Source organism: Vanellus vanellus, assembly GCF_965231255.1.
Source record: "Vanellus vanellus genome assembly, chromosome: 3".
Classification (NCBI taxonomy): Eukaryota; Metazoa; Chordata; class Aves; order Charadriiformes; family Charadriidae; genus Vanellus; species Vanellus vanellus.
The window spans coordinates 79,771,667-79,797,301 of record NC_138907.1 but is presented as its reverse complement, the minus strand read 5'-3'; the positions used below and the strand labels follow the sequence as shown (position 1 = coordinate 79,797,301).

Sequence of the window (25,635 nt, the reverse complement as noted above, 5' to 3'; positions counted from 1 at the left end):
AGAGAAGGCAGAGTTACTGAATGCCTTCTTTTCTTCGGTCTTCACTGCTAAAGCTGTCCCTCATGAATCCCAAACCCTGGAGGCAAGGGGGAAGGTCTGGAGAAAGGAAGATTTTCCCTCAGTTGAGGAGGACCGGGTCAGAGACCACTTGGCCAAGCTGGACATTCATAAGTCCATGGGCCCTGATGGCACGCACCCACAAGTGCTGAGAGAGCTGGCAGATGTTATTGCTAGACCACTCTCCATAGTCTTTGAACGGTCATGGAGAACACGAGAGGTGTCTGAGGACTGGAGGAAGGCTGACATCACTCCAATCTTCAAAAAAGGCAAGAAGGAGGACCCAGAGAACTACAGGCCAGTTAGTCTCACCTCTGTCCCTGGGAAGGTAATGGAGCGACTCATTCTGGATGTCATCTCCAAACACGTTGAGGAACAGGAAGTTATTGGAAGTGGTCAACATGGATTTACCAAGGGTAAATTGTGCTTGACCAATCTGATAGCTTTCTATGATGTTATAACTGGTTGGCTGGATGAGGGGAGAGTCGTGGATGTCATCTACCTTGACTTTAGCAAGGCTTTTGACACTGTCTCCCATGACATCCTCATTAGGAAGCTGAGGAAGTATGGGGTAGATGAGGTGATTGGGAACCGGCTGTGTGACAGAACTCACAGGGTTGTGATCAGCGGCACAGAGTCTAGTTGGAGGCCTGTAACCAGTGGTGTTCCCCAGGGGTCAATACTCGGTCCAATTTTGTTTAATATATTCATCAATGACCTGGATGAGGGGACAGAGTGTATCCTCAGCAAGTTTGCTGATGATACCAAACTGGGTGGGGTGGCTGACACCCCAGAGGGCCGTGCTGCTATCCAGCATGACCTGGACAGGCTGGAAAGCTGGGCAGAGAAGAACCTAATGAGGTTCAACAAAACCAAGTGCAAGGTCCTGCACCTGGGGAGGAAGAATGCTAGGCACCAGTATAGGTTAGGGGTGGACCTGCTGGGAAGTAGTTCTGAGGAGAAGGATCTGGGGGTCGTGGTAGACAGTAAATTATCCATGAGCAAGCAATGTGCCCTTGTTGCCAAAAAGGCCAATGGAATCCTGGGCTGCATAGGGAAGAGTGTGGCCAGTACGTTGAAGGAGGTCATTCTTCCCCTCTACCCTGCACTGGTGAGGCCACAACTGGAATACTGTGTCCAGTTTTGGGCTCCCCAGTTCAAGAGGGACAGAGAACTGCTGGAGAGAGTCCAGCGTAGGGTAACTAAGATGATTAAGGGATTGGAGCATCTCCCTTATGAGGAAAGGCTGAGAGAGCTGGGACTCTTTAGCCTGGAGAAGGCTGAGGGGAGACCTTATTGTTGCGTACAAGTATCTAAAGGGTGGGTTGAAGGAGGATGGAGCCAGGCTCTTTTCAATGGTTCCCAGTGACAGGACGAGGGGCAATGGGCACAAGTTGGAACATAGGAAGTTCCGTTCAAGTACATGGAAAAACTTCTTTACGATGAGGGTGACAGAGCACTGGAACAGGCTGCCCAAGGAGATGGCAGAGTCCCCTTCTCTGGAGATTTTCAAGACCTGCCTGGATGCAGTCCTGAGTAATGTGCTCTAGGCAATCCTGCTTTAGCAAGGGAGTTGGACTAGATGATCTCTAGAGGTCCCTTCCAACTCTGAAAATTCTGTGATTCTGTGAAGGCAGCCGGTATGCGGTAAGGCAGCGGCAGAGAGGAAGGCAGAGGAAGAGCAACATTTTTCATTAGCAATGAGCCAATATATTAAGCTTGACTGCAGCAAAACTGCACCCTCCCATTCTTCCCACCTCCTCTATCAGCCTGTCTCCACCTTCATGCTCGGCTTAGCATTTGCCTGAGTGACTAGTAAAGCTGATTAAATTAGCTAACCTACAAGAAAACTAGTCTCTCTCTCTCTATTTTACAGGTTTCCCCCCACCCCCATGACAAATTAGTGAGTACAATCACCTAATCACAGGGTCAGACGAGTGAAGACGCTGACTGACTCAACAGGAGGGGACAGCGTTAGATAGTTCAGGCGCACAAGGAGATAGACGGGACATCTCTCCTCTCCATGGCAGCAACTGCTTAGTGTGCTTAGTCTACAAGTTATGACTTTAAAATGTCCTTCAAAAACCAAGGCCAAGGAGGGGCACTCAGTTCATTCTTCTTTAAAAGAAAGGAGGGAAGAGAGGAGGTGGAGAACTGGATCTTGACAGAGACTTGCAGGTTTAACCAACAGCCCTCTGAGAACATCTGTCTTTGAGGAGAGCCACTGAGAAGTGACATTTGTAGTTCAGGATCCCTTATCCTTAACACCAGAGCCACTGAAGATTTCAGTTCAATCCACATAAGCGTATAATGAGACAGTTTTATCATATGCAGGAAAAGCATGAGGTTGACAGTTTACCGTATACTGCTGCTATATTACTTTCCTCTGCCCGTCCTTCCACTAAAACACATTGTTGAAGAGCTATAGGTGCTTTTGCCTATCTACCTTATACAAGCCCAGTTATCCATCATCAAATAATTGCATTACAATAGGAATTGCAGGTAGAGGATTTATAACCTTTATTCAATGGACAATAAATCCATGCCACACAACAGAAAATCATAATCCTACAGAGCTGGCCCTTCTTCTGCAATGTTTAGGAAAAAAGCAACACAAAGCGTACAGACAGATTTTTTAAACAAAATTTTTGGATCCATAGGAGATCAAAAGGGAAATTGTATCAGTAAGCATCACAGATTAAGCCCTTAAACTTGTTTTGGCCTCTGAACATAGCAATACATTCATTGGTCTGCTGAGAGCACTCTGTGTGATGAAGCAGGTTTGTAGCTGAATGATGACAACTATAGAAGGAAAAGCTAATTTGAACAAACTGATTATAACAGCAATAACGATCACAGAAAGCCTGTTATCAACCCTCTTTCAGACATAAAGGATAGAGTGGCTGAGAGTCACTGTTCATCAGTTCACAAAATATTCTCAATACTTCCTTCCTTATTTTGTGTTTCATGGAAAGGCCAAACAATCCATTTGTGGCAAATAACCTCTCCACTGTGCTGAATGGACCAACATGGCTTAGCAATCAACAAATGGTAGGTTTTTTTAATCTGATGTTGTAAAAAAAAAATTTCACAACATAAACACTCTCATTCAGCTTTTTTCATGTACTCTAGCAGTCAAAATTATCAGGCGACAATATAAATTTTAATCTCCATATATTCATATTCCAATCTAACTTGTCAGTTACATTTTTTTTGTAAGACAGTTTTTCTGACTAAGGGGCAGTGCTGAGAATGCTCAGGAAGTGAACCAAGACATTTGGCTCAACGATGGGACAGGCTTTCTACCCAAAATAGCCATGCCAAATTTCATTATAGTACATGCGTTAAGCAGGTAAACTTCCACTCAGCTCTCAGATTTTACTCTGAATTGATTTTTCAGGGAGGTACTGGAAGATAAGCATATAATGTGTTTGTCTCCAAATCATAACTGGAATGTTAACAACACCTGAAAAACAAAACAAACCCAGCCAGTCATCTTCAGCCTTAACAACTGAGCCTCTAACTATAGCTACAGGTATGACTTTCTAAATTTAATTAATTTTGATAGCTGTTCGTCAGTTATTTAGAATTCAGTTTGCCTTTCATCTTGATAATTTGCTGGACCATTTCAATAAAGAAGATTTTTTTTTAAACAAATTGAAAATAAAAATCAAAACAAAAATGCCCTTAAATCTAACTTGCTCACAGAAAAGCCTTAAAACCAGTGTAACTTTGGTTTTGTGATTCCATATATATATAGTAACATCCACAATGAGTATCTACATGCAAAACCGTAACTTTAGAGCATATGGTATTTATGTACACTTTACACTAGGATTATAACACATCCACCTCCTAAACTTGAATGATCAATGCATTCAGTACTACCAGCACAGGAGACAGAAGACAGCAAAACATGCTAGTTTAGTTCAATACTTTGCTACTGACAGATAAATCAACACATACATCTACACAAAAGCACATCCTAGTAGGGTGTAAGAGGAGAGTAACTTCACAGCCTTAACACTTTCAGTTCCAAGAGCTGGACACTGAAAAAAAGCCATAAAAAAGCAGAAGTCCCATAAGTACATGCATTATTAAGCTCTTTCAACTTATTTACTTTATTCCATTTTCTATGTATTCTCCATTCCTTTAAGAGAAGTACATATTTTACTGAAATTTTTATTAACAGAAATGAGTGTGTCTCTATGTTAGGTCTTAAATCCCGTGAAAATAAAAAAAAAAAATCTTAATTTTAATTAAGTTGTCATACTATTTCCTTCTTACCTCACTGTATTTTAAGGTAAATTTTACAAAGTCTTTGTATCTACTCTTTGAACTCTGGATTTCTTTTCATCTTCATTTCTGGAAGAAAATAGAATCATGGAATTGTTTAGGTTGGAAAAGACCTTTAAGATCATCAAGTCCAACAGCTAACCTAGCACTGCCAAGTCCACCGCTAAACCATGTCCTTAAGCACCACATCTACATGTCTTAAATACCTCCAGGGAATTTGACTCCACCACTTCCCTGGGCAGCCTGGTCTAATGCTTGACAACACTTTTGGTGAAGAAATTTTTCATAATATCGGGTCTATACCTCCCCTGGTGCAACTTGAGGCCATTGCCGTTTGTCCTATCACTTGTTACTTGGGAGAAGAGATCGACACCCACCTCGCTACACCCTTCTTTCAGGTAGCTGTAGAGAGCGATAAGGTCTCCCCTCCCCTCAACTCTTTGGGCTCACCCATCCAGCCAGTTTTTTACCCAGCAGATTGCACTCATCCAGGTCATAAGCAGTCAGTTTCTCCAGGAGAATGCTGCGGGAAACAGTGTTAAAGGATTTACTGAAGTCTAGGTAGACAACATCTGCAGCCTTTCCCTCATCCACTAAGCGGGTCACCTTGTCACAGAAGATCAGGTTAGTCAAGCAGAATCTGCCTTTAATAAACCCATACTGACTGGGCCTGATCCCCTGGTTGTTCTGCATGTGCCATATGATGGCACTCAAGATGATCTCTCCGTAACCTTCCCAGGCACCGAGGTCAGACTGACAGGCCTGTAGTTGCTCGGATCCTCCTTCTGGCCCTTCTTGTAGATGGGTGTCACATTTGCTAACTTCCAGTCAACTTGGACCTTCCCGGTTAGCCAGGACTGCTGATAAATGATGGAAAGTGGCTTGGTGAGCACTTCTGCCAGCTCCCTCAGTACCCTTGGGTGGATCCCATCTCGCACCATAGACTTGTGTGTCTAAGTGATGTAGCAGGTCACTAACCATTTCCCCTTGGATTATGGGGGGTTCATTCTGCTCCCTGTACCTGTCTTTCAGCTCAGGGGGCAGGTACCCAGAGAAGAACTGGCCTTACTATTAAGGACTGAAGCAAAGAAGGCATTAAGTACCTGAGCCTCTTCCTTATCCTTTGTCACTGTTTCCCTCCACATCCAGTAAAGGATGGAGAATCTCCTCAGCCCTCCTTTTGTTGCTAATGTATTTATAGAAACATTTTTATTGTCTTTTTATGGCAGTAGCCACATTAAGTTCTATTTGGGCTTTGGCCCTTCTAATTTTCTCCCTGCATAACCTCACGGCACCTGTGTAGTCCTCCTAAGTTGCCTGTCCATTCCTCCAAAGGTCATAAACTCTCCTTTTTTTTTTTTTTTTTCCCTGAGTTCCAGCCAAAGCTCTTGGACTGTCAATCACTAACTGAAAATGCTTCACTTGCTAGAGGTAACTGGCAACCTCTATTCCACCTTTGCAAACCTTAATCACAGGATACATAAAGCCTTTCATCACAGGGGAAAAGACTCCAACCTAAATCTCATGATGCAATTAAAATTTTCTCTAGTAGTTATATCTCCTTTTAGTATTCTCCAGTTTATATTTTCTCCTCTCTTTTCTTGGATTTACCCTATAACTGTAACAGGCAATATTCAACTCCTGCATGTCACATGGCCATAATTCACTACGAGTACTTATTGAATATATTGTCATCATATTTCTCATCATATCAGAGAGCATCCTCTCACACTGATGACAGCTGGATATTTAGATATAACGAAGAATCCAGTATTAGGCTGCTGTCATCTTTCAGAGTATATTAGAACAATTTGAGTTTGCTTTAGGATAGCTACACTACACAGCTTTCAAATAGTGGTGTACAGCACCGTCCTATGGGAAATGAGAGACCCCTCAGTTCTTAGGAGATTTCTACCAGCTGGAGTATCTCCAACTGAAATAGTTTTACTTCACCTATAAACCTCGAGCCACTGCACTGATGTTAATCTCTTGCTTCCTACTTCCTCTGTCAGCAGCTGCATCAACTGTGCATCTTCACTTACTTTGTACCTTCCAACTGCTGAAGGCTTTTCTTCAGAAATACTCTGAAATTATGAGTCAAATACCCTGTTCTATAGACATTATTCCTCCTGAGACCTCTGACTTTGCTCCACCAGCAGCTTTCTTAAAAAACAAGCGAACAGAACAAATAAAAAAACCCACAACCAACCCAACTGCAAAACATAAGAGACTGATAGATCATGCTTGTGTGTAAATAACTAGCTATTCCTCACTACGTTTTATTCTCTGTATTTGTGAAGTGAAGAATCAGTTAGTCTAATGATTAGCTAATGCAGTAACACCATGCAGTTGGACACACACACAAAAAAAGTATTTAAGGAAAAAACACAGTGCTATTTCTAGTATTTCCAATGTCAAAAACTTTTTTTTTTAACCTCAGAATTTCTGCACTTGTTACTGTGGATACCAAAGAAAGATGAATTTCTTTTTTAAACTAATATGAAAAGTTTTATCCCTACTATAAAATTTCACATCATTTGTCACCAGAGAAGAGACCTATGAGGACAGGAACTGCAAGGTGTTTAGGATGACAACAGTTTATATAGTCATCATTCTTTTCTGGTATCCCAGAATACTAACAAAACCAAACAAACCAGGTGGTAGAGGTGAATATGCTGACTGACAGAAGTTTGTAACCTGCAAAAGTAACAACTATGTTGACAGGCAGATGAAGGTTAATATTTTAATTTTCACCACTGCTACTCACACCAGTTATCAGCTTAACTGCACAAGGTTGCATGGTTGAGGGTACAGTCACCATATAAAAAGTATCTGAGTTTTCACACAGAAGCATGCTTTCATTGCTGAATATTGGTTCACTAAAGCAAGTTAGACCCATCAGACTTTTATTTAAGAGACTCTTCAGACCCTGAAAATCCATACACTCATAGGCTTCCAAATTTCAAGTATCCCCTACAAGAGATGATTTTGAAAACTGGGCATTTACTCTGAAGTTTGTCACAGTACTAATCCACAATAATTTTTATATTCAACAGAAGACAGATAATCTCATGGTACACAGTGTGCTTCAAACTGGAAGAGACTGTTTCAGGGCCCCAGTGGTACGTTTATTAACGTATCCTGTGAAATGAATGGCAGAGCACAGCCCTTTACTCAGACATCTACTTCCACATCAGAATCTAATTTCTTTTTGAATCATGCAATACTTAGGTTGCTCTCAAGCTCTCGCTCTCAGCCAGACAGCTACGCAAAAGAACTCAGTTGTTTTTTTTTTTTTTCCTTTTTCTTCTTCACAGCCACAAATATTTAATTAAGTGTCACTCTGGTCTCCACAGGCAAGAGAGATTTTTCAAAAATTTAGACTCTCTTTGAAAGTAAGATCTCTTAATCTCTTGGGACCTGACTTCACTTATGAATGTCTGAGGGAGGGAATACTAGGGAGGAGATATTAAGATGTCCCTGAAAGGAATACAACTTATGTTGTGTTTATGCTGAGAAAGCTCTCAGTACCACTCATCCTGAAGATGATGGATGATGGCTACTCAATGATCATGGAAAGTTGATGTATTTGCAATTTAAAAAATAAATAAGTGGAAGGAGGCAATATTTATTCCTTTGAGTTAAAAAGTTCAGACAGGTCAAGATATATCAAAGATTAGCCCAGAAAAAAGAAATAAAGCACTTTTATGAGCAGAAATTTCTCTATCAACTTCAAGGCTTCTATTTTACTTCCATTTGGATGATCATTCAAAAGACAGGAGAAGAGAATATATATGCTGTGTTTTGAGAGAGTTATAGCTTATGTCCCCATGCAGCAGAACACAGCAACAGAAAAACAGGAACCAAAAGTAATCCCTCTTTCATGCCACACTATCCCTAATATACACAAAGCACAAATACATAGTCTAAAAAATAACTTTATTGTGAATACTACTTATAAAAATGTAATGTCCAGCCAGACAGCAGCATCATGAAGACCTCCTTGATCAAATTAATAGCAAGCTATTTAATTTTATTAAAATTTTTTTTAAAAATTAAAAAAAAAATTACTTTGAAAGCAAAACTCTTTGGAATTGCCATTTAAGGGATAAGAAACTGTTTTCTTAAAGTGAACACTCCATTGTTGAGGCTTCCACATATTTTCCAAGATGCAACTGATTTTCTCCTCCCTATTTGTTAAGGAACTAGGACATAATGGCCTTGTTTCAATATTGCTATTTGAAAGGGTTTTTTTCGTTTTGCTTTTAAATTAAAGTTACTTCAATCACAGGAAAGTCTTTCAAAAAAAGAAGACTACTCTCCCTCCCACCACATTCCACTTTCTAGCTGATGTCTACTGTCTCCTCATTATCCTTTTTCTCTTGTTCATTTTCATTACAAAGGTTTTGATCCACTTTTTCAGGCTACACAGCACATACTGACTCATCCCTTTGATGTTACTGTATATAGCACTCTTCGTTGCTTTTTTTTTTTTTTATTAGAGAGAGTCTTATAAATCGCAAGACTAAACTAAAATACAGGAGCCCAGATAATCCTATTTTCAACAGGAAGCGGACAAACATCACCTTTGTTTTTCCACCTGCCCTCAAGCCACATACATGCTTTCTTCAGTGTGAGGAAAAAAAGAACATCCTTCTAAACAAAGGAACAAAATAAAAAATCTTATGGCTGATAACCCCACTCTTAAATTCCTTCTTGCAACCTGTCTCTGCCAGTCTAGTACAAAGCAGTTCCAGCTGACAATGACTAAGCAACCAGCAAGCTGTGAACTTCAGTTTTTTCTCAGTTTTTACTGCTTCTTTACAAGCCAGTGGTTCTCAAATACTTTATACTAGCTCCTCTTCCTGTATACATGTCCTCCTGCCACCTCTCACTGTTCCTACCAGACACAAACTGCCAATCTCCAAGCAGCCCAGTACCCAAGCATAAGAGCCCCTACCACTGTCCTCTCTCCCCAAACGTCTTGTACTTCCAATCTATACAAATCTGTGTTTAGCTTCCAACCAGTGCAATCCTTTCCAATCCAACAACCCAGGCTGTGCCTTCCAATGAGCCATCATTCTCAATTTTTTCCATTCCAGAAATTACAGCAGTCTTTCACAGTTTCCATGTGCCCAGAGGTTATAACAGCAGCTACCTCTTCTGCTCTCCATGCTGCCTTATATCCCTCCTTTTCCCCCTCTGTTCTCATGCTTCAGCTTCCCCAGGAAGAGGGAAGTGGGGCTCTGCCCAGAGCTCCAAGTCAGTGACTCAAATATGGTGCTCAAAAAAAGATTGTTTGGGGTTTTTTTTGTGTTTGTTTTTTTTTTTTTGTGTGTGTTTTTTTTTTTTTTTAAATTATGCTTCCTAGCTGCTACCATAATACAAAATAAAGAAAAAGGTCAGTATTAAGAACAACTTAACAACGAGACCAATTGGCCATGTCGTGTTGGTTTAAGTTCATAGCCAAGGCTGATTACAGAGCTTTCATTTATTTTTTGTTGCACACCAACGGATTTGTGCTAAATCCCCTCTTCCCTGCACCAAATGACATGTTCAAAAGAATAAATAGTCAAGGCTGACAATCCAATCAAAAAGAAACAATCTCATTTCTCAAGAAAGGGGAAAAATTAAATTATTACCAGGCACAGAAACAGTAAGAGACATGCTACAGAAAAAAGCACTGCTGTGGGTTTTTTTTTGTGTGGTTTGGGGTTATTTTTTGTTTGCTTGGGTTTTTTTTTTTTGGTTTGTTTTGGTTTTTTTTTGGTAAGGTGTACAACATGGTTTGCTAACATATAACTGCTTGATTACTGTTTATCCAGGTGTTTCGCTAATATGAGGCACTTTCAGGCATACCAAGAACAACAGTTAAGCAAAGTGATTAATAAGAGAATGTTTCTTGTTTGATTAGTTCAACATACAAACAAACTTGAGTGCTGTCTGCATTCTGGAAGACAAGTTTGATAAAATAGTTACTAAAGAATTGTGCCTTACAATACTCAGCTACTAGGAAAATATGTGTGTTCATTTTTTAAATAAATACTTAGCATTAGGTCACTTTAAAATGTTTGTTATAAAAGTCAAGGCTTGAAAATCCTACTTGCAGTTTGGCAAGCTAAGCAGGGAAATCTGGAATCTTGAATGAGGCATAACCTTCTGGACGTGAACACACAGTGCTCTCCTTCCTGACACAATGTACAACTGTTACACCTCTGCTACTGAAATTTCTTAAAGCAAAATTAAACTGTATTAGTTGGTTCAGTAGCAGACAAAGACTGGAGAAATCCTGACAAGAATCCCATAATTTTAATTTTCCCTAATCTTTCTAAATGCCATCCCATAAGCAACTAAAGAGCCCCCATATCCACAGCTACTTGAAGCAGAGTATAGCATGGGAGTACCCTCAAAAGCTTAAAGAACAGTCAGGCTGCCTTCTCCCAGTATTGTCTTGCCACTATACGAAATAATGAAAGCTTTTTTTTTTTTTTAAAAGTGTATTTGGTTAAGTTAGTGGTAAACATAAAATTCCAACTGGTAAACCTGTTTTGTGGTAAAAATTAAGCCACAAACTGGCTTAACCTGGTGGGAGTCACAAGACGCATGTGGTAGTAGGGGAAACAACATCCCCCAAATCTCTTATCTTTTCAGACTAATTTAAAATTCTCAAAAAAAATAGCTACGCATTTGTCATAAGTTACTTATCACAGTGATTTTCTATTCTAAAAATGAGCATTCTTGGCACAAATAGCTCACAACGGCCACTTAAAACCTAGCAAACAACCTGAATATTTGAAGAGGAAAATGGCTCAGTCTGTATACACAGTATAAAGATTGTGAAAGGGGGAAGGGCAGCACGAGGATGATTTTAGTTAACCTGGGAAGCAGAAAAGATGCTCAGATGCTTCCTGTAATGTTCGTGGAAAGAAACATAAACACTGCTGTGTAGATTATCTTCTGAGGAAAACAAATTGACAAGGATTATTACAGAAGATTGCACTGCAAATTCAATTAACCTATGGCTGTTGACAAAACGTCATGAATAATCACATATAGTAAAGGGGGAAGGGCTATCTGACCTGAGGTTTCAAGTGTAGAAATAAGCAAGTCCAATCCTTTAAATTTCTGAGCATTTAGAAATAGTCTACCCCTACTTATTAGATGTGATCTCCACTCAGAGTCAAGATCACTTCCTGCCCAACACAGGGCAAGTTAACTTCCACTGGTCCACAGCCACTGAAACATATCAAGAATCAATGAATGCACAAGATACAACTGCCCTCAGTACACCAGAACTAATAAAATGTCATGCTTGCACAGAGTCTTTAACGATATCATTATCTCCTCACTTATAATTTAGAGGGAGTACACACAAAGAGAAGCCAGAAATCATGCTGTGCAGGAAATTAATGAAATGCATTAGGTTAAGATTACAAAAGTGATGATGAAGTGGCAAATACTGGGCAAGCCACATTTCACAACAAGATAACTTGTGAGAAAGTTAAGCCAGAGGTTCCCTCTACATCAAAGCAATTTACTTTGGATTCGTTGACACCTAGAATACTGTACTGAATACTGCACACAAGTGACAGAGATCCCAACAGATGATTTCCACAAGGAACATGTTTTCCCCGAGTACTTAAAATGTGACTTTTTAGATTCTCGTTGATCAAAAATATATGAAAATGTATCATAACTAAGCTAAGAAGCTCAGCTGAAGGCCAAGTATGGAGTGAATAGAGTCTCATCCCAAGAGACAACATCCACAATCAAAGCACAGACAGTATGTGTGTTCTCCACACTACGACAGCACAGGAAAAACACCACCTCCATGCCTATTTTGTGATACCTCAGAGAGGGAGCTACCTATTTAACATGGAGTGTCTATATCCCATGTAGTTTTAACCTTGTCCCTTTTACTTCAACACTGCCTGTTTCCTAATTTCAGAAGCTCAGTAGGCAGGTTATCATGCATTCTTTTCTGTGGTCCCCGTCTCTGTTTGAATTGTATAGAATGGAAATGTAGCTCAGGACTACAGGTTCCATGGGGTAGCAAAGAATCTGAAAGATAAATATTGAAATATTTCTGTGTTGTAACGTCCAAATCATGTTACACATCTATCCAGTATGGGACAAAACATGGAAATATGCATTAGGTTCCTTATTTGTAAGGCCCAGTACAGTAATCCTTCTTCACTAGCACAATGACTGAAGATGACTTCCATTCTTGTAAATGGAAGCATCACATTCAGTGAAAAAATTGAAATTATTTAAAACAACAAAGATAACTAAAGGTAAGTAAGCTAAAACCTAAGCCAGGCACCTCAAAACAACAAGGTATTTAGATTTAGCATCACACCTACCAGACTTTTAGCCAGAAAACAAGACTAGTGAGGTAAAGAAAAGCTTAAAGGAACCACAAAAAAAGCCCAACTCCATCTGGGATGAGAGACAGAGGAACAGCTACAGTATTATTCTGCTGCTTTGGAAAGCAAGGCATTGTTCCTACTACTTATAGATTGTTAACAAAAAGGGGTGAACTTTTTATTTCACTCTGTTCCAGTTCTTGTTGATTCTTGTGGGACAATTTGGATCTTCCCTTTCAGCCTCTAAGATGAAAAAGCTGCAGATTTACTTATTTATTTGTATTGTCTAGATATCCAATAAAAACAACATAGGCATGTAATTGAACTTAAACTTGGAAAAAGGTCACAATTTAAGGAGGCAAAAGATTTTACAGTTTCGTTTTTTCAATTGGATACGCTTATCCTGTTAAATTAATCTTTTCAAAGCAGCCAGAAAATAATTAAATTAATTTGAAAATAAAAAGGAAATCTTTTTCTTGATATAAAAACAAGCTACATGTAAATAAAAGTAAAAAAGGAAGACTTCCTTTCATCTGCTGGGGAAAGACGTATCTGAACTCTGCCAAGCCTGTTATGGCTATACTGTGTTGCTCAATAATTCCCACCGTAGCTGACTCATCCCTGAATTCACAGCTATCTTCTGAGTTCTGTCAGGCAGATATTTGATAAGTGTTTTTCATTTCCACACAGGAAACCATACTGTTTCATTTTGCATTCCTGTTTCTTCTCTCTTTTCCCAAGATGGATCCCTCTCTACCCCACTTCTCCACTCTATCCTGCAAATTTCAGCAGAATAATTCAACCAGATACTGTGTCATTTGAGAGAAAATTATTATTTTTGTCTTTCAGATCAACAAAACAAGACTTCACTCTGAGCAAGCAGATCTCTCAACATATAGGTAAAAAAAATATTCTACCACATTTCTAATATACACTCAGTTAGAAACAAATCCCACAAATGAGCTAGCCAACTTTAATTCTAACAACCCTCCCTAAGTACAGCATATTTACTCTACTGCAGCAAGAAACTGCAATGTAAGTTTCTAAACTATGACTTTACAATATAAATAAATTCAGAACTACAGGAAATTTGTTGATACAAGACTTGAAATATTCCACAAGAGTATAAACCCCTCCTATATGCCCATCTGTGTGCTAATTGGACTAGTTCAGCTAAAACAAGCCCCCAAAGATTAATATAATCATGAAAACCTGTACCATAATCTCTACACATGACAGAGAAGACAAAGTTGTATATGCTGATATAAAATCTGCCACGTCCCAACCTCTAATTATATCCAGTGTAATATTGCCATATTGCAGGGAATTTTCCAAGTTTTTTCTTAAGGCCTTCTTAAAATGGGAAAACCGATAAGACAATTACTATTTCTAAATAAGCTGTACAGCATATCATCAAAGGGACCCAAACTATCAATTGTTTCACGACAACACAAATGTCTTTCACTTATGTCGTGGTTTAGGCTGCAAGGCTACAAGGGCCTCAACCTAGAAACCAGAACATTACTATTCAGTACGAGAATAGCTAGCAACACGTAACATGCCTTAAAATGCCTGGGATATAAGTAGCTTAGTACCTTGATCCCTTTGTAGTTAAGGGAAGCCCTAGCTTTTGTTTTGCCCTGGCTAGACAAGAGAAGTCAGGTGTGCCTATTCATCTGTCAGCTTTCCTGCTACATCCAGGATGCTGCTGTAGAGCACCACACTCAGAACATAGAGCACGTGAGCTTCTACAGTGATAGTGTGGCTTCAGCCCTTAAGTATACGCACACGCACTTGTTTTTACCCGCTGCTCGAGCGGTATTTAAATTCTGATGTATCTCAAAGAAATTTAACAGGATAAAGGACAGTCCTACAATCACCCTCTATTAGATTTTAAAGGACATGTCCAAACATTAGAAGTATCATAAGGAACAGGGCTAACAAGGGTCTATTACAGAAGGAGAGGAAAAAAAGGTCCGGGGGGGGGGGGGGAGCGGCGTGGGATGGAGAAGACAAATGTGTACAGAATTACTACAAGACCATTTACAGTACCAGAAAACCAGTCGTGCCACTTCAATTCCTTCAAATTTGAGGCATATTCCGTATATGAGGTCCTTTCCTTTAATTACCAGCTCTGTTATTTATTCTCTCCTCATTACACAACCACAGTCCTGTCTCTGGCATATTTGACAGAAGCTTTCTTTTGGTTAATCGAATTCAATAATCAAGTAACTAGCTTAGTCAATATCACTTTAACATGGTGCCAAAAAAAAAAAAAAATACAATGGTCATCACTTCTGCTTTCTGTTGCAAATTCAGACTATTTGTACATGTCTTGCCTCAGCGAGCATCTCCAGGATGTAAAGGCATTTTGACTGAAATCGGAGCCTCTCCTCTTTCTAATCTCTTTAAAGTCACTAAATATGAGTTTCACTGTCAAAGCACTCTGTCCTTAAAACATACAAGAAGCATCTGTATCAGCTGTGTTATCTGCTAGAACCTAACCTACCTATAATATCCTAACATTTTCTTCCATTTTTTTTTTTTAATTTCCCCTCATTCCCTCTTTGCCTGTCAGTACAATTTCTGAAATAACTAATACTCACTTAAATATTTCTGCAACGAGCTCTCTTTTGAGATCTTCTTTCATGAACATCTGTGTCTTAATCAGATCGTTTTCTCTCTCACCTCAGCTTTGTACTTTTTTCAAATGCCATGGGAGGAATATTCCTGTTGTAATTTTTCAAAGTGGCTTTCAGTTTTGTGGTCTTTCCCTTTTCTTTCCCTCCCTTTATTTTTAGAAGCACGTCAGCTAACAGCCATGGGCACCCTTTGCCATCAGCACAGAGGTCCAAACCTGTCCGAGGGCTACTTGTGTTCCACATCTAACGCATCTAGGGTCTGGAAGTGATTCTCACTTTACCTCCAAACACAGAATTTGGCAGTGACCAAATTCCTGCAGTACAGCCTAATGTAAGTAAATTCATTAACTGTCTCATCCACACTTTGGATCTTACAGCAGTCAATGTTACTACCTGTCAAATGAGCTTACTGAACATGTGGCGTAGAGCAACTTAACCTTGTTATTACATACCCAACCCAGATCTCAGTTAATGCCATCTCAGGTCACTGCAATCCCCTACAATGACAAAGCCCTGCTGAACGCTATAACAATCTCAGTAAACAAATGCACAGGAAGGGTGCCTCTTAAAAGACTACAAAGCATAAACAGGATCTTGTACGCAATGAAGAGACACTTAAAGTCTCTGAACAATGGAACTAATGGAACGTGGTATACAGACTCGTATCAAGTAGGTTGACATTTTAACTCAATTTATATTAAGATTCAGCATAAGCAGAGTGTCATCTTATCAGAGAATTCACACATAAGAGAGCTGTTATGAATGTCACAGTTGAAGGACAAACTTCCATTGACTTTCACGTCTCTGATAATCCCCAGGGGGAAGAACCTTGACTGAAAGTGTCTTAAGTCTAAGAATTTCTTCTGAAGCCTTCACAAGATCAAGGTTATGCCACAGCTCTCACTTAACAGGTTCTCACCTCTCCCTAGCCACTTGACCCCCCATGCATTCTTGTGAAGGTTGCACTACTGGGACTCCTACTTTTCCATCACAACTGATTGAATTTGGGAGCCAGTGGTTCAAAAAGGAAAGTGGGATTAAGCATCTCCTATTTCCACAGAAAACAGACGGCAAATAAGGAACAGAAGACATGCATTCATACGCATCCATTAGAGAAACCAATGATTCAGCAGCTATTCTAGGTTATCTCGTCCTGTACTACCACTGTACTGTTATTCACCTAAGTAAGGCAAAAGAATCATCGTAGGCTGACCAACCTAGTAAGCAGAGCTTTAAACTAGAAACGACAGAGGAGAAAGAGATTCTTCAACAAAGAAGTAAGTATGGAGTAGGTGAGCCAAGGGCCTGGGTGATAGGAACACAAGGGACGCAGCAATTGACAGAAGAGAGCTGAAGTGGAATCTCTCCAAGTGTAGGCATGTAAAAAGGGACATGCCTGCAGAACAGCCTCATGGAGAAAGCTCTCAAAACTGTACTGGGAAATCAGCATGCTCGGGTGCCTGCCTGAACTGCCTCTACACTGATGCACACAACACGGGGAACAAACAGGAGGAGTTTGTCTGAGCTGGCACGTACCTCTTGGCTCCAGTGTCAGAGTACATGCTGTGGCTGACCTGGTATTGTATAGACATAGAGCCTCAGTTACACAGGCAGCAAACCCTATCCCTACGATGGAGCAGAGGGAAGCCTGAACACATGCTTTGATGAGCCAGAAGATCTGAAGGGCCTGGGACTTCCAGCAGGAGGATGGTACTGAGAAGAACACAAATATAAACTATGGCTACATTGCTTCCCCACTTTTGGTTGTGAATTCTGCGCCAGGTCTCCGTTTCAGCAACAGCAAAAGGCAGTAGAAGGTATGTTGACTGGGACCTTCGCAGAGGGTGCTAAGTATTTCAGACTCATTTCCTCCTTTTCAGGAAATACAATAGGTACAGATAATACACTGATGTAAGATAGGAGCTGCCTCTTTGCTGCCTTCAGTTCATTTTTTAACCTGTGAGGATAGTGATAATTAATTATGCTGCTTGTTTGTACGACTTTATCAAGATAATCTGTTTATTAACTGCATTTAATAGTGTTATTACAATAATTGGAACCCAACTGCCCTGGAAATTGGATTTTTGTCAGTTTTGGAGATCACTAATGATTAAGAGGCATACTATGAAAATGTAGCCACACTATTCTTTGAAGAGGCCAAATGTATTTTCTTCTGTTCTCTCAATGCTCCCTCACACGTGGTATTTTCAGCTTGTATTTTCATTTTCTATAAAACAAGAACGAAGACACTTTGGGATTGGACAAGATCAAATTATAATTATGAACTTTCAAAACACACTAAATCCTGAAAAAGCAGATCATTTGGGTCCAGCTTTGGAAGAGAGTATAATTACTGTTTATTCACTATTTTAATGAACCAGACTACTAACGTATGAAATAACAAATGTTAATAAATTCTACCACTGTATACGCTATGCAATGAAGACATCTCGTAACTAATCAAACTCAATCTGGATAAAAATCAATTTAAGATGCTGTCCTACAGAATTACTAATTATTCAGGCTCAGGAGAAGGAAAAAATTTCTCATTCAGGGAATGGAGTTACTGCTAAGAGAAATATCTTTGCACAGCCTTCACTGAATAGAGCAACTTAGTGCTTCTTTTTGGGTGAGGCTGGATTGTTTTCCAGAAACTATATTTTTCAATTGGTCACATTCCTATTGACTCATTTAAGGCTTCAGGAGACCTGGATCTTGAACTCTCCGAAATATTTATTCAGTACCTCTAAAGCAAGTTTTAATCTTGTGGATTGAGTCTTAAGACAACCAAAGTTAAAAAAAAAAAAAACCAAACAAACAACTATTACTGCCACATTAACTCTGTCTAGAAATTATGATCATCAGTACAGTAACAGTTAAATACTGAAGTATGACACTGAAGAAGTCAACTTTAAAGCTGTGAAACATGCCTCACCATAATAAACAGGCAAGAAATTATTGAAAACACAAATGACTAACATCAGTCTGAAGGAACTAACATAGATGTTACTATCAATACTGCAAAAAGATTCAGTAATTAAAAGATCTGATGCATCTTAGGTAAGAAATAGACCACCAATTTTTCAATATAGTAGATCAGAACACACTTGGACCTAGTTCTGATGCATTTTTTTGGTTATATTTTGTTATCTTGTCCTGACATCCTTTCCACTGAAAGAGACATTATGCAGAGTTTTCTACTTCAACTTTGCCACAGGTACAAAAGAAGAGAAATTTTTTTTAGGGAACACGTACACACACACTCTTTCTACATACCCTGCTATTTTCAGCCCTTCCTCTACAAATTTACATCTAATTTACAGATAAAGGAGACTTTCTCCTCCTCTTCTAGTTTTTGGCTATTATAGTTCCTAACATGAGAGACACACACTTTCGCACCTCCCATCTCTAAGGAGTTCTTTCTGCTTTTTCAGAAGCAGAAAGTGTTAATAACAGCATTTATTTTAGTTTAGAACTCATTTTCTTTGCTTTTGAGCAACCAAAATATCCACAGACGTAGACAAGTAATTGCACTAATTTTTTAAAAATCAAATTATCCCACATTACTTTTCTTAAATCATTTAACATCAATATTTATCTCCCAGTAAAAATATAAGTTTCTCTATCTTGGGAATCAACTACTGATCTATAAGCACAAGGAACTGCATTTCACAAACATCCCTGCAGTCTTCCTGCAGACAACCACCTGGTATTTTGGCAGTCAGTACTGAGGTTGCAACACTGAACTTCATTACTTCTTCACAGCCATTTGTTAGCAAGTGGGCAAATAAGCAGCCTTTATCATTGCAACCGTCATCTCTAAGAAACAGTAACAGAACTACAGTTAACTTGATAAGGCCTCAGTACCTCTGACAGAAATGAAATTCACACTCAGTGGTTGTGTATCTTGACTATGAGAACATGTTTTTTTAACTGAAAATAGCTTAAACAACTAAGAAACTTTATTTCCTCCTGTCAAAGGAAAAGAATGCACTACTAGGAATCAAAAAACAAGAAAGGTGCCCCTAAGTTAGTTACCATGACATTTTGAAATAGGTTTTTCAGGTAATAAGTCACAGATGAGAATCAGTTCTTTGCATTTCTGTGCAATTCTACGTAACAGAAAATTCCTTAACTCATGGGTTTACACATAGCATTTCAAACTATGCAGTGGTATGTTTACCTTCTGACAGAAAGTATTTTAAAAAAAAGAGAAGTCATGATTACATGGTTGAAATGTTATTTTATAAACAATATATGATACAAGGCAGCTTTAAAAAAATCTGCTGAAGCGTGTCATTCTATAATTAAGCTTTTGCCACAAACTTTGTAAGAATTAGTATCTCATCCATTAAATTTTGCTTAGCAGTTGCTATTACTCCCTCACAAAGAAATACGTGGTGTAAGTAATGGATGCTATGTAAAATATTACTGGCTGTTATCTTTTGAAAAAGCCTCATTACCTTTTGTGTTTGACGCCCTCTGAATGAGTCTAAAGAAGTTTGAGACTTGAAAGACTTAAAGCATAAAAAGAAAAATTTCTAAAGAACTTTGTATTCTTAGACAACCTGAATTAAAAGAGCAAGTAGGGAAGAAAAAAAGACATGCCTGAAAATCTAATTATTTATCTATATCAAGTACCATCTAGGACACTGGAAAAATACTAGCTATCCTACTTTTTTCTTTAATTTTTTTTTTTGTTTTTAAACTAAGATGAAGTATTCTGAACACTAGAATGGATTTTTGAACAAACAGATCATTGTAAACAAGTCAAGTAAAAAGGCTCAGATTAAACATTCAATAGTTCTGAAGGAGGAAAATGGCATCTTAGACGTTACCAAGGTGTGAGGTCTACTCAGAAACAGTTTTCGGTTCTAAAAGATAGAAGGATAATGTAACACTTTTTAAAAGAATAGACACTTTTCCAAGACACTTGATTCTCTTAAGACTTCATAACAAGTGGTATGGTTTGACACTTACATAGACCCTTGTACTGAACGCTGCATTCTACAGACAGCATAACAAGAGTCAGTACTTTTGTATCTCATGGTTTTGTTCAGAATGTGCTTCTGTTATACATAGTTCTCTAAGCATCACTTAATCTTAACCCATCTGAACATACCTTGAGATATTACTGAGCAGTCTGTACAAATTGGCAGTCAAATACAAGTCTTAGGTCAAGACACAGACTTACCATTAAACTCCATTATTCTAAAGCTGTGCATTTACTTGTCTAAAGTAGCTTAAATAATGAAATTTGGCATTCATTTCTCCTAACTTCACAAGCAACCTCTTCTACACTTGCTGTCCCAGAAAATTAGAAGTTGAACTGAAATTACACCTCTCGTGGTCTAGATTTGATAGAGCCAAGAATTAAGCTTCTATGTATTACTGCTTGCTCAACTTATCGCCTCAGACCACCTAAAGCTGAAGGACCAGTGGTTCAGGGTATTTACATGGGTCTTTGCATGGAAGATCAACTCTAGGAAACATCCCAGGTGTTTACCATTAGGCCTGTGCTTATTAACGTGGAAATAGAAAGACATGGGTGAAGATAAGAGTCTTTGTACTGAAAATGCATTTGGCAACTTAGTGAGACACATACGGAGAGTTCCAAAGTTTATAAAATAGAGAATTTGTGCAAGCAAATGTTTACAGCTAGATTTTTCCTTTTATAGACAAAAAGGGAGAATTTGGAGGGATGGAACAACTCCCACCCAACAACAAACAAATAAGAAGGCAAGTCAAAGACTGGTTCAGAGAAAATACTTTTTAAAAGAAGCATTTCCCAGCCCGGAAAAGGTTAAACTGTAGGTTTACCTTATACCAGGTAGTACAAAATAGAAGCTTCATTATCTCATCCATGGTCTTTCAAGGCTTGATGCTAGTATTCTCTTCAAGGTTGTCCAGTGTATCTATAAATGGGAGGGTGAATATGGGAAGAGAGCTATGCTTTTTATGTATTCTACCTCTGGCTGGAAAGTGTCAACTTGAATGACAATGCAATTTATCATTTACGAAAATGCTTCACTGTACTAACCAGTTCTATCTACACAGTTTTATGTTTGTAATAAAGCTGCATGGAAAGCATCTGTAATAATTTTGAGTAGGCCTGCCATTTTCTACATTCAAGAGAACATTAAACAACTACTCAGTTGTCCAAGACAAGTTTAGAAGTAACTAAGAAATATCCTTTATAAAAGGAGAGAGCGACATGCCCACAAAACAAAATTAATAATCCCTCAGAAAGGAGTACAGAATTGTTAACTATCATTACTAACACTTAACTCACCAAAATTCAAAATATTGTACTAAGACTTGTTGATGAACTAAAGGAAGACCACACAACCATGCAGTGTAATAAAGGTACGGAGAAACAGAACTATACACCCCATATTGCAGAGCTGCTATCAGTTCTCATCACGCTCATAAAACTCAAATATATGTCTATGGGCAAGAGAACCAGTTTCTTGAGATCCAATATTTAACAAGGAGTTACTGCAGTATTTATTCTGTTTCTGAAGCTTTCAAAGACAGAAGCCAGAAACCATCAAGAGCGGCTAAGTTGTGTTCTACACAAAGCACATATTGAGGAAGAGATTTCAATAATCCAATATTCTGGAAATACAAAACCACCGATCAGTAAAACAATTAACTGCCAACCATCGACAACAGCCGTATGGATCAAAGCACCATACTTTCAGCACATACCATTGAGGCTAAATAGCCAAATACACAAGACCCAAAGACTAATCCAACCAGAAGGCAAGGAGCATTTCATAAGTATGTATTTGAAATATGAATAGATACTTCTAGTGCAATAATAATAAAGCTACAAAGCAAAGTTACAATACTAAAATACTAGAGGATTTTTATTCCTTTCCTAGTGCTATATGGAGAAAAAAACCAATGTTACGTATAAACCAGGTGCTTCTTTCAAAAAAGGGAGATCAGCGCTTGAAGGGAGACACATAAATTTTTAAAATGTAAAAAAAAAATAAATATGGAAAAGTACTAGTGGTGTAGAAAGAAATGGAATATAAACTGGTAAGGGTGCTTATAGTATCTCAATTTTGCCATGTGACATTTTAAACAAACTACAGAACTAAGAATGGAGTTTTCCATCTACTAATACATAACTGAAAATGGAATGCTAGCAGAAGCAGTGCATATTTTGTCATAATCTCTGCATTAGAAAAAAAGAGGTTAAGCAATACACATTTAAATATATATACCGAAATACGAAGTATTTCAAGTCTTACATTGTCTTAAAATCACGCAAAGCTTACAAAGCAAGACAACACACACCTGATATACCCTGAGACTCTGTCTGTAGATCACAGTACCACAGTCTGTTCACTGGATCGCACCCTTCTCGGATAGACAGCAAGACATATCGACCATCATCTGATACCTGTAAGAAGTTACAGAAAAATCAGACAATTCATCCCCTGGAAAAAAAAAAAAAAATCCAACTTGAAAAGTTAGTCCCTAAACCACTAGCAAAGAATAAATTGATGCTACAGTTAGTTGAGTGAACAGACTTGTATGGAATGTGATAATTCACCAAGAACCCACACTTACTGCTTACATCAACAAATAACATAAGCATAGTTTCCTGACATTTCAGGAGATCAAGACTGAACAGCATTATCTGTTTATTTCCACCATGACTTAAAAAAAGAAAGTTTATGATTAGCAAAAGTATGCCAGCTAAAAAAGTGTCCTTATGAGTTAGGGTGGACATCTGCTCCACCATGAACAACCATGAGGATGACCTGCTTCACCATGGTCTTCTCCACCGGCTGCAGGGGAATCTCGGCTTTGGTGCCTGGAGCGGCTCCTCCCCGTCCTTCTTCACTGACCTGTGCGTCTGCAGTTGTTTCTGTCACATATTCTTACTCTTCTCTCAGACCTGCTGTGGAGTGGGTTTTGCCCTTTTTTGTATATGTTATTACAAAGGTGCTACCAGCATCGCTGATAGGCTAAGCTTTGGGCAGTCCATCTTGGAGCCAGCTGGCATTGGCTGTCTCCAATATGGGGACAGCCCTAGCCTCTTCTCACAGAAGCCATCCCTGTAGCTCCCCCAGTACCAAAACCTTGCCCCATAAACCCCATACAATAACTAATGTACGTCACTAACCTGACATTTCAGTAACTGAGAATGAACTCAGTATAAACAGTCTAAAACTACAACCTGCTGGCAAGAAGGATAAAAACCCCACCCACAGACAACAAACCACCACCAAAACCACAAGCCACATTAAAATATCTCACAGTCAATGTCCTCAACATGGAGAAGTTTAATTGAATCCACTATGTTGAATATAAAGCATTGCTTAATCCTGTGATCAACTGGATTGCCAGGCTCTTACTGAACTTCAGTACTCAAAAAGAACCCTCCTACATCAATTAAAACATAGCTTTACATAGCTCAATAGAAATTTCTCAAAAAACTACAAAGCAGCCACATTTGGTGATGTAGGTGTCCAGTTTCTCTCTAGTCACTAACTATAAAGTCAGCATGCAAGAGTATTTCCTAACTTGGACATCTTTGTAAAGACACAACGGAGTGGCCAGTGGGCTTTTGTCCAAAAAAGGCCCTTAAGTTAGTTTCTTCTGAAGATGACGTCAAAACTTGTGAACTTTCAAACTCCTTTATCGAAGTATCAATCCCACGCAAAAGGAAATTTACCTCCCCTCCCCCAAATCCTATGGAAATAAATGGAGCCCTGCAGTGACATGTATGTCATTGAAAATCAGTAATTTGGGATATACGTATTAATTCAGGTATTTTAAAAGATACAGAGATGTACCAGGAAAGCACTTGCTCGCTAATCAAAGGAAAAACTGTGCTGCTGAAACTGCTAATACTTAAGTGAAAGAGGCATTTATTTCAGTTGAGTCTTCATTTCGATACCTGTGTAAGCACTCCTTTTTTACTGTGCAACCTGTCAGCTAAACTGAACCTATAGAAAAGAGTTTGTCACTAACTTCTTAAAATGGGCCCTCAGTGCACCTTACAGGTCTACGTAACCTGACTGCTGCCACCTCTACATGAGGAGGGCTCTGCACCATGCCTCCCCTCTCTAGCACGCCCAACACAGTCAGTGTATGAGCCTGTGAATATCCTAGATGTGCCGAAACCCAGGTTCATCAAATGACTCTAGATTCACAGTCTTGGTGAATTAAACCCTGTAAGATCATTTTGCTGATGCATGGACACCTCTACACATGCCATCATGGTACTGTGTAGAGAGCAGTAGAGTTTAAGCAGAACAATACCTGTTGTTTGAATGGGAAACCCAAAATTTATTTGCTCACAACGTCAGGACAGTGAAAACTGTCAAGCTGGCACTTGGCATACAGCAAACATGCTTGCTCTGCATAGCTATGCTGTCAATCTATTTTTTAAAAGCAAAAGTTGAATACTCACCTGTTTAATACTGTTATTCACAGTACGGAATCACGGAATTTTCAGAGTTGGAAGGGACCTCTAGAGATCATCTAGTCCAACTCCCCTGCTAAAGCAGGATTGCCCAGAGCACATTACTCAGGACTGCATCCAGGCGGGTCTTGAAAATCTACAGAGAAGGGGACTCCACAACCTCCCTGGGCAGCCTGTTCCAGTGCTCCGTCACCCTCACCGTAAAGAAGTTTTTCCATGTACTTGAACGGAACTTCCTATGTTCCAACTTGTGCCCATTACCCCTCGTCCTGTCACTGGGAACCATTGAAAAGAGCCTGGCTCCATCCTCCTTCAACCCACCCTTTAGATACTTGTATGCCATAATAAGGTCTCCCCTCAGCCTTCTCCAGGCTCAAGAGTCCCAGCTCTCTCAGCCTTTCCTCATAAGGCAGATGCTCCAAGCCCTTAATCATCCTAGTTGCTCTTCGCTGGACTCTCTCCAGCAGTTCTCTGTCCCTCTTGAACTGGGGAGCCCAAAACTGGACACAGTATTCCAGTTGTGGCCTCACCAGTGCAGAGTAGAGGGGGAGAATGACCTCCCTCGACCTACTGGCCACACTCTTCCTTATGCAGCCCAGGATTCCATTGGCCTTTTTGGCAACAAGGGCACATTGCTGGGTCATGGATAATTTACTGTCTACCACAACCCCCAGATCCTTCTCCTCAGAACTACTTCCCAGCAGGTCCACCCCTAACCTATACTGGTGCTTTGCATTCTTCCTCCCCAAGTGCAGGACCTTGCACTTGCTTTTGTTGAACCTCATTAGGTTCTTCTCTGCCCAGCTCTCCAGCCTGTCCAGGTCAA

The 25,635-nt window shown here is 39.3% G+C and overlaps 1 protein-coding gene across 1 annotated transcript in view; it reads right to left on the bottom strand.

Annotated features, from left to right (window-relative positions):
• The window catches only part of PREP (prolyl endopeptidase), a 111,992-nt gene that overhangs the window by 58,700 nt on the left and 27,657 nt on the right, over positions 1-25,635 (bottom strand). The window contains exon 7 of the mRNA XM_082480997.1: positions 22,670-22,775. Within this exon, the coding sequence (XP_082337123.1) occupies positions 22,670-22,775 (106 nt within the window). The remainder of the gene's footprint in view (positions 1-22,669; positions 22,776-25,635) is intronic.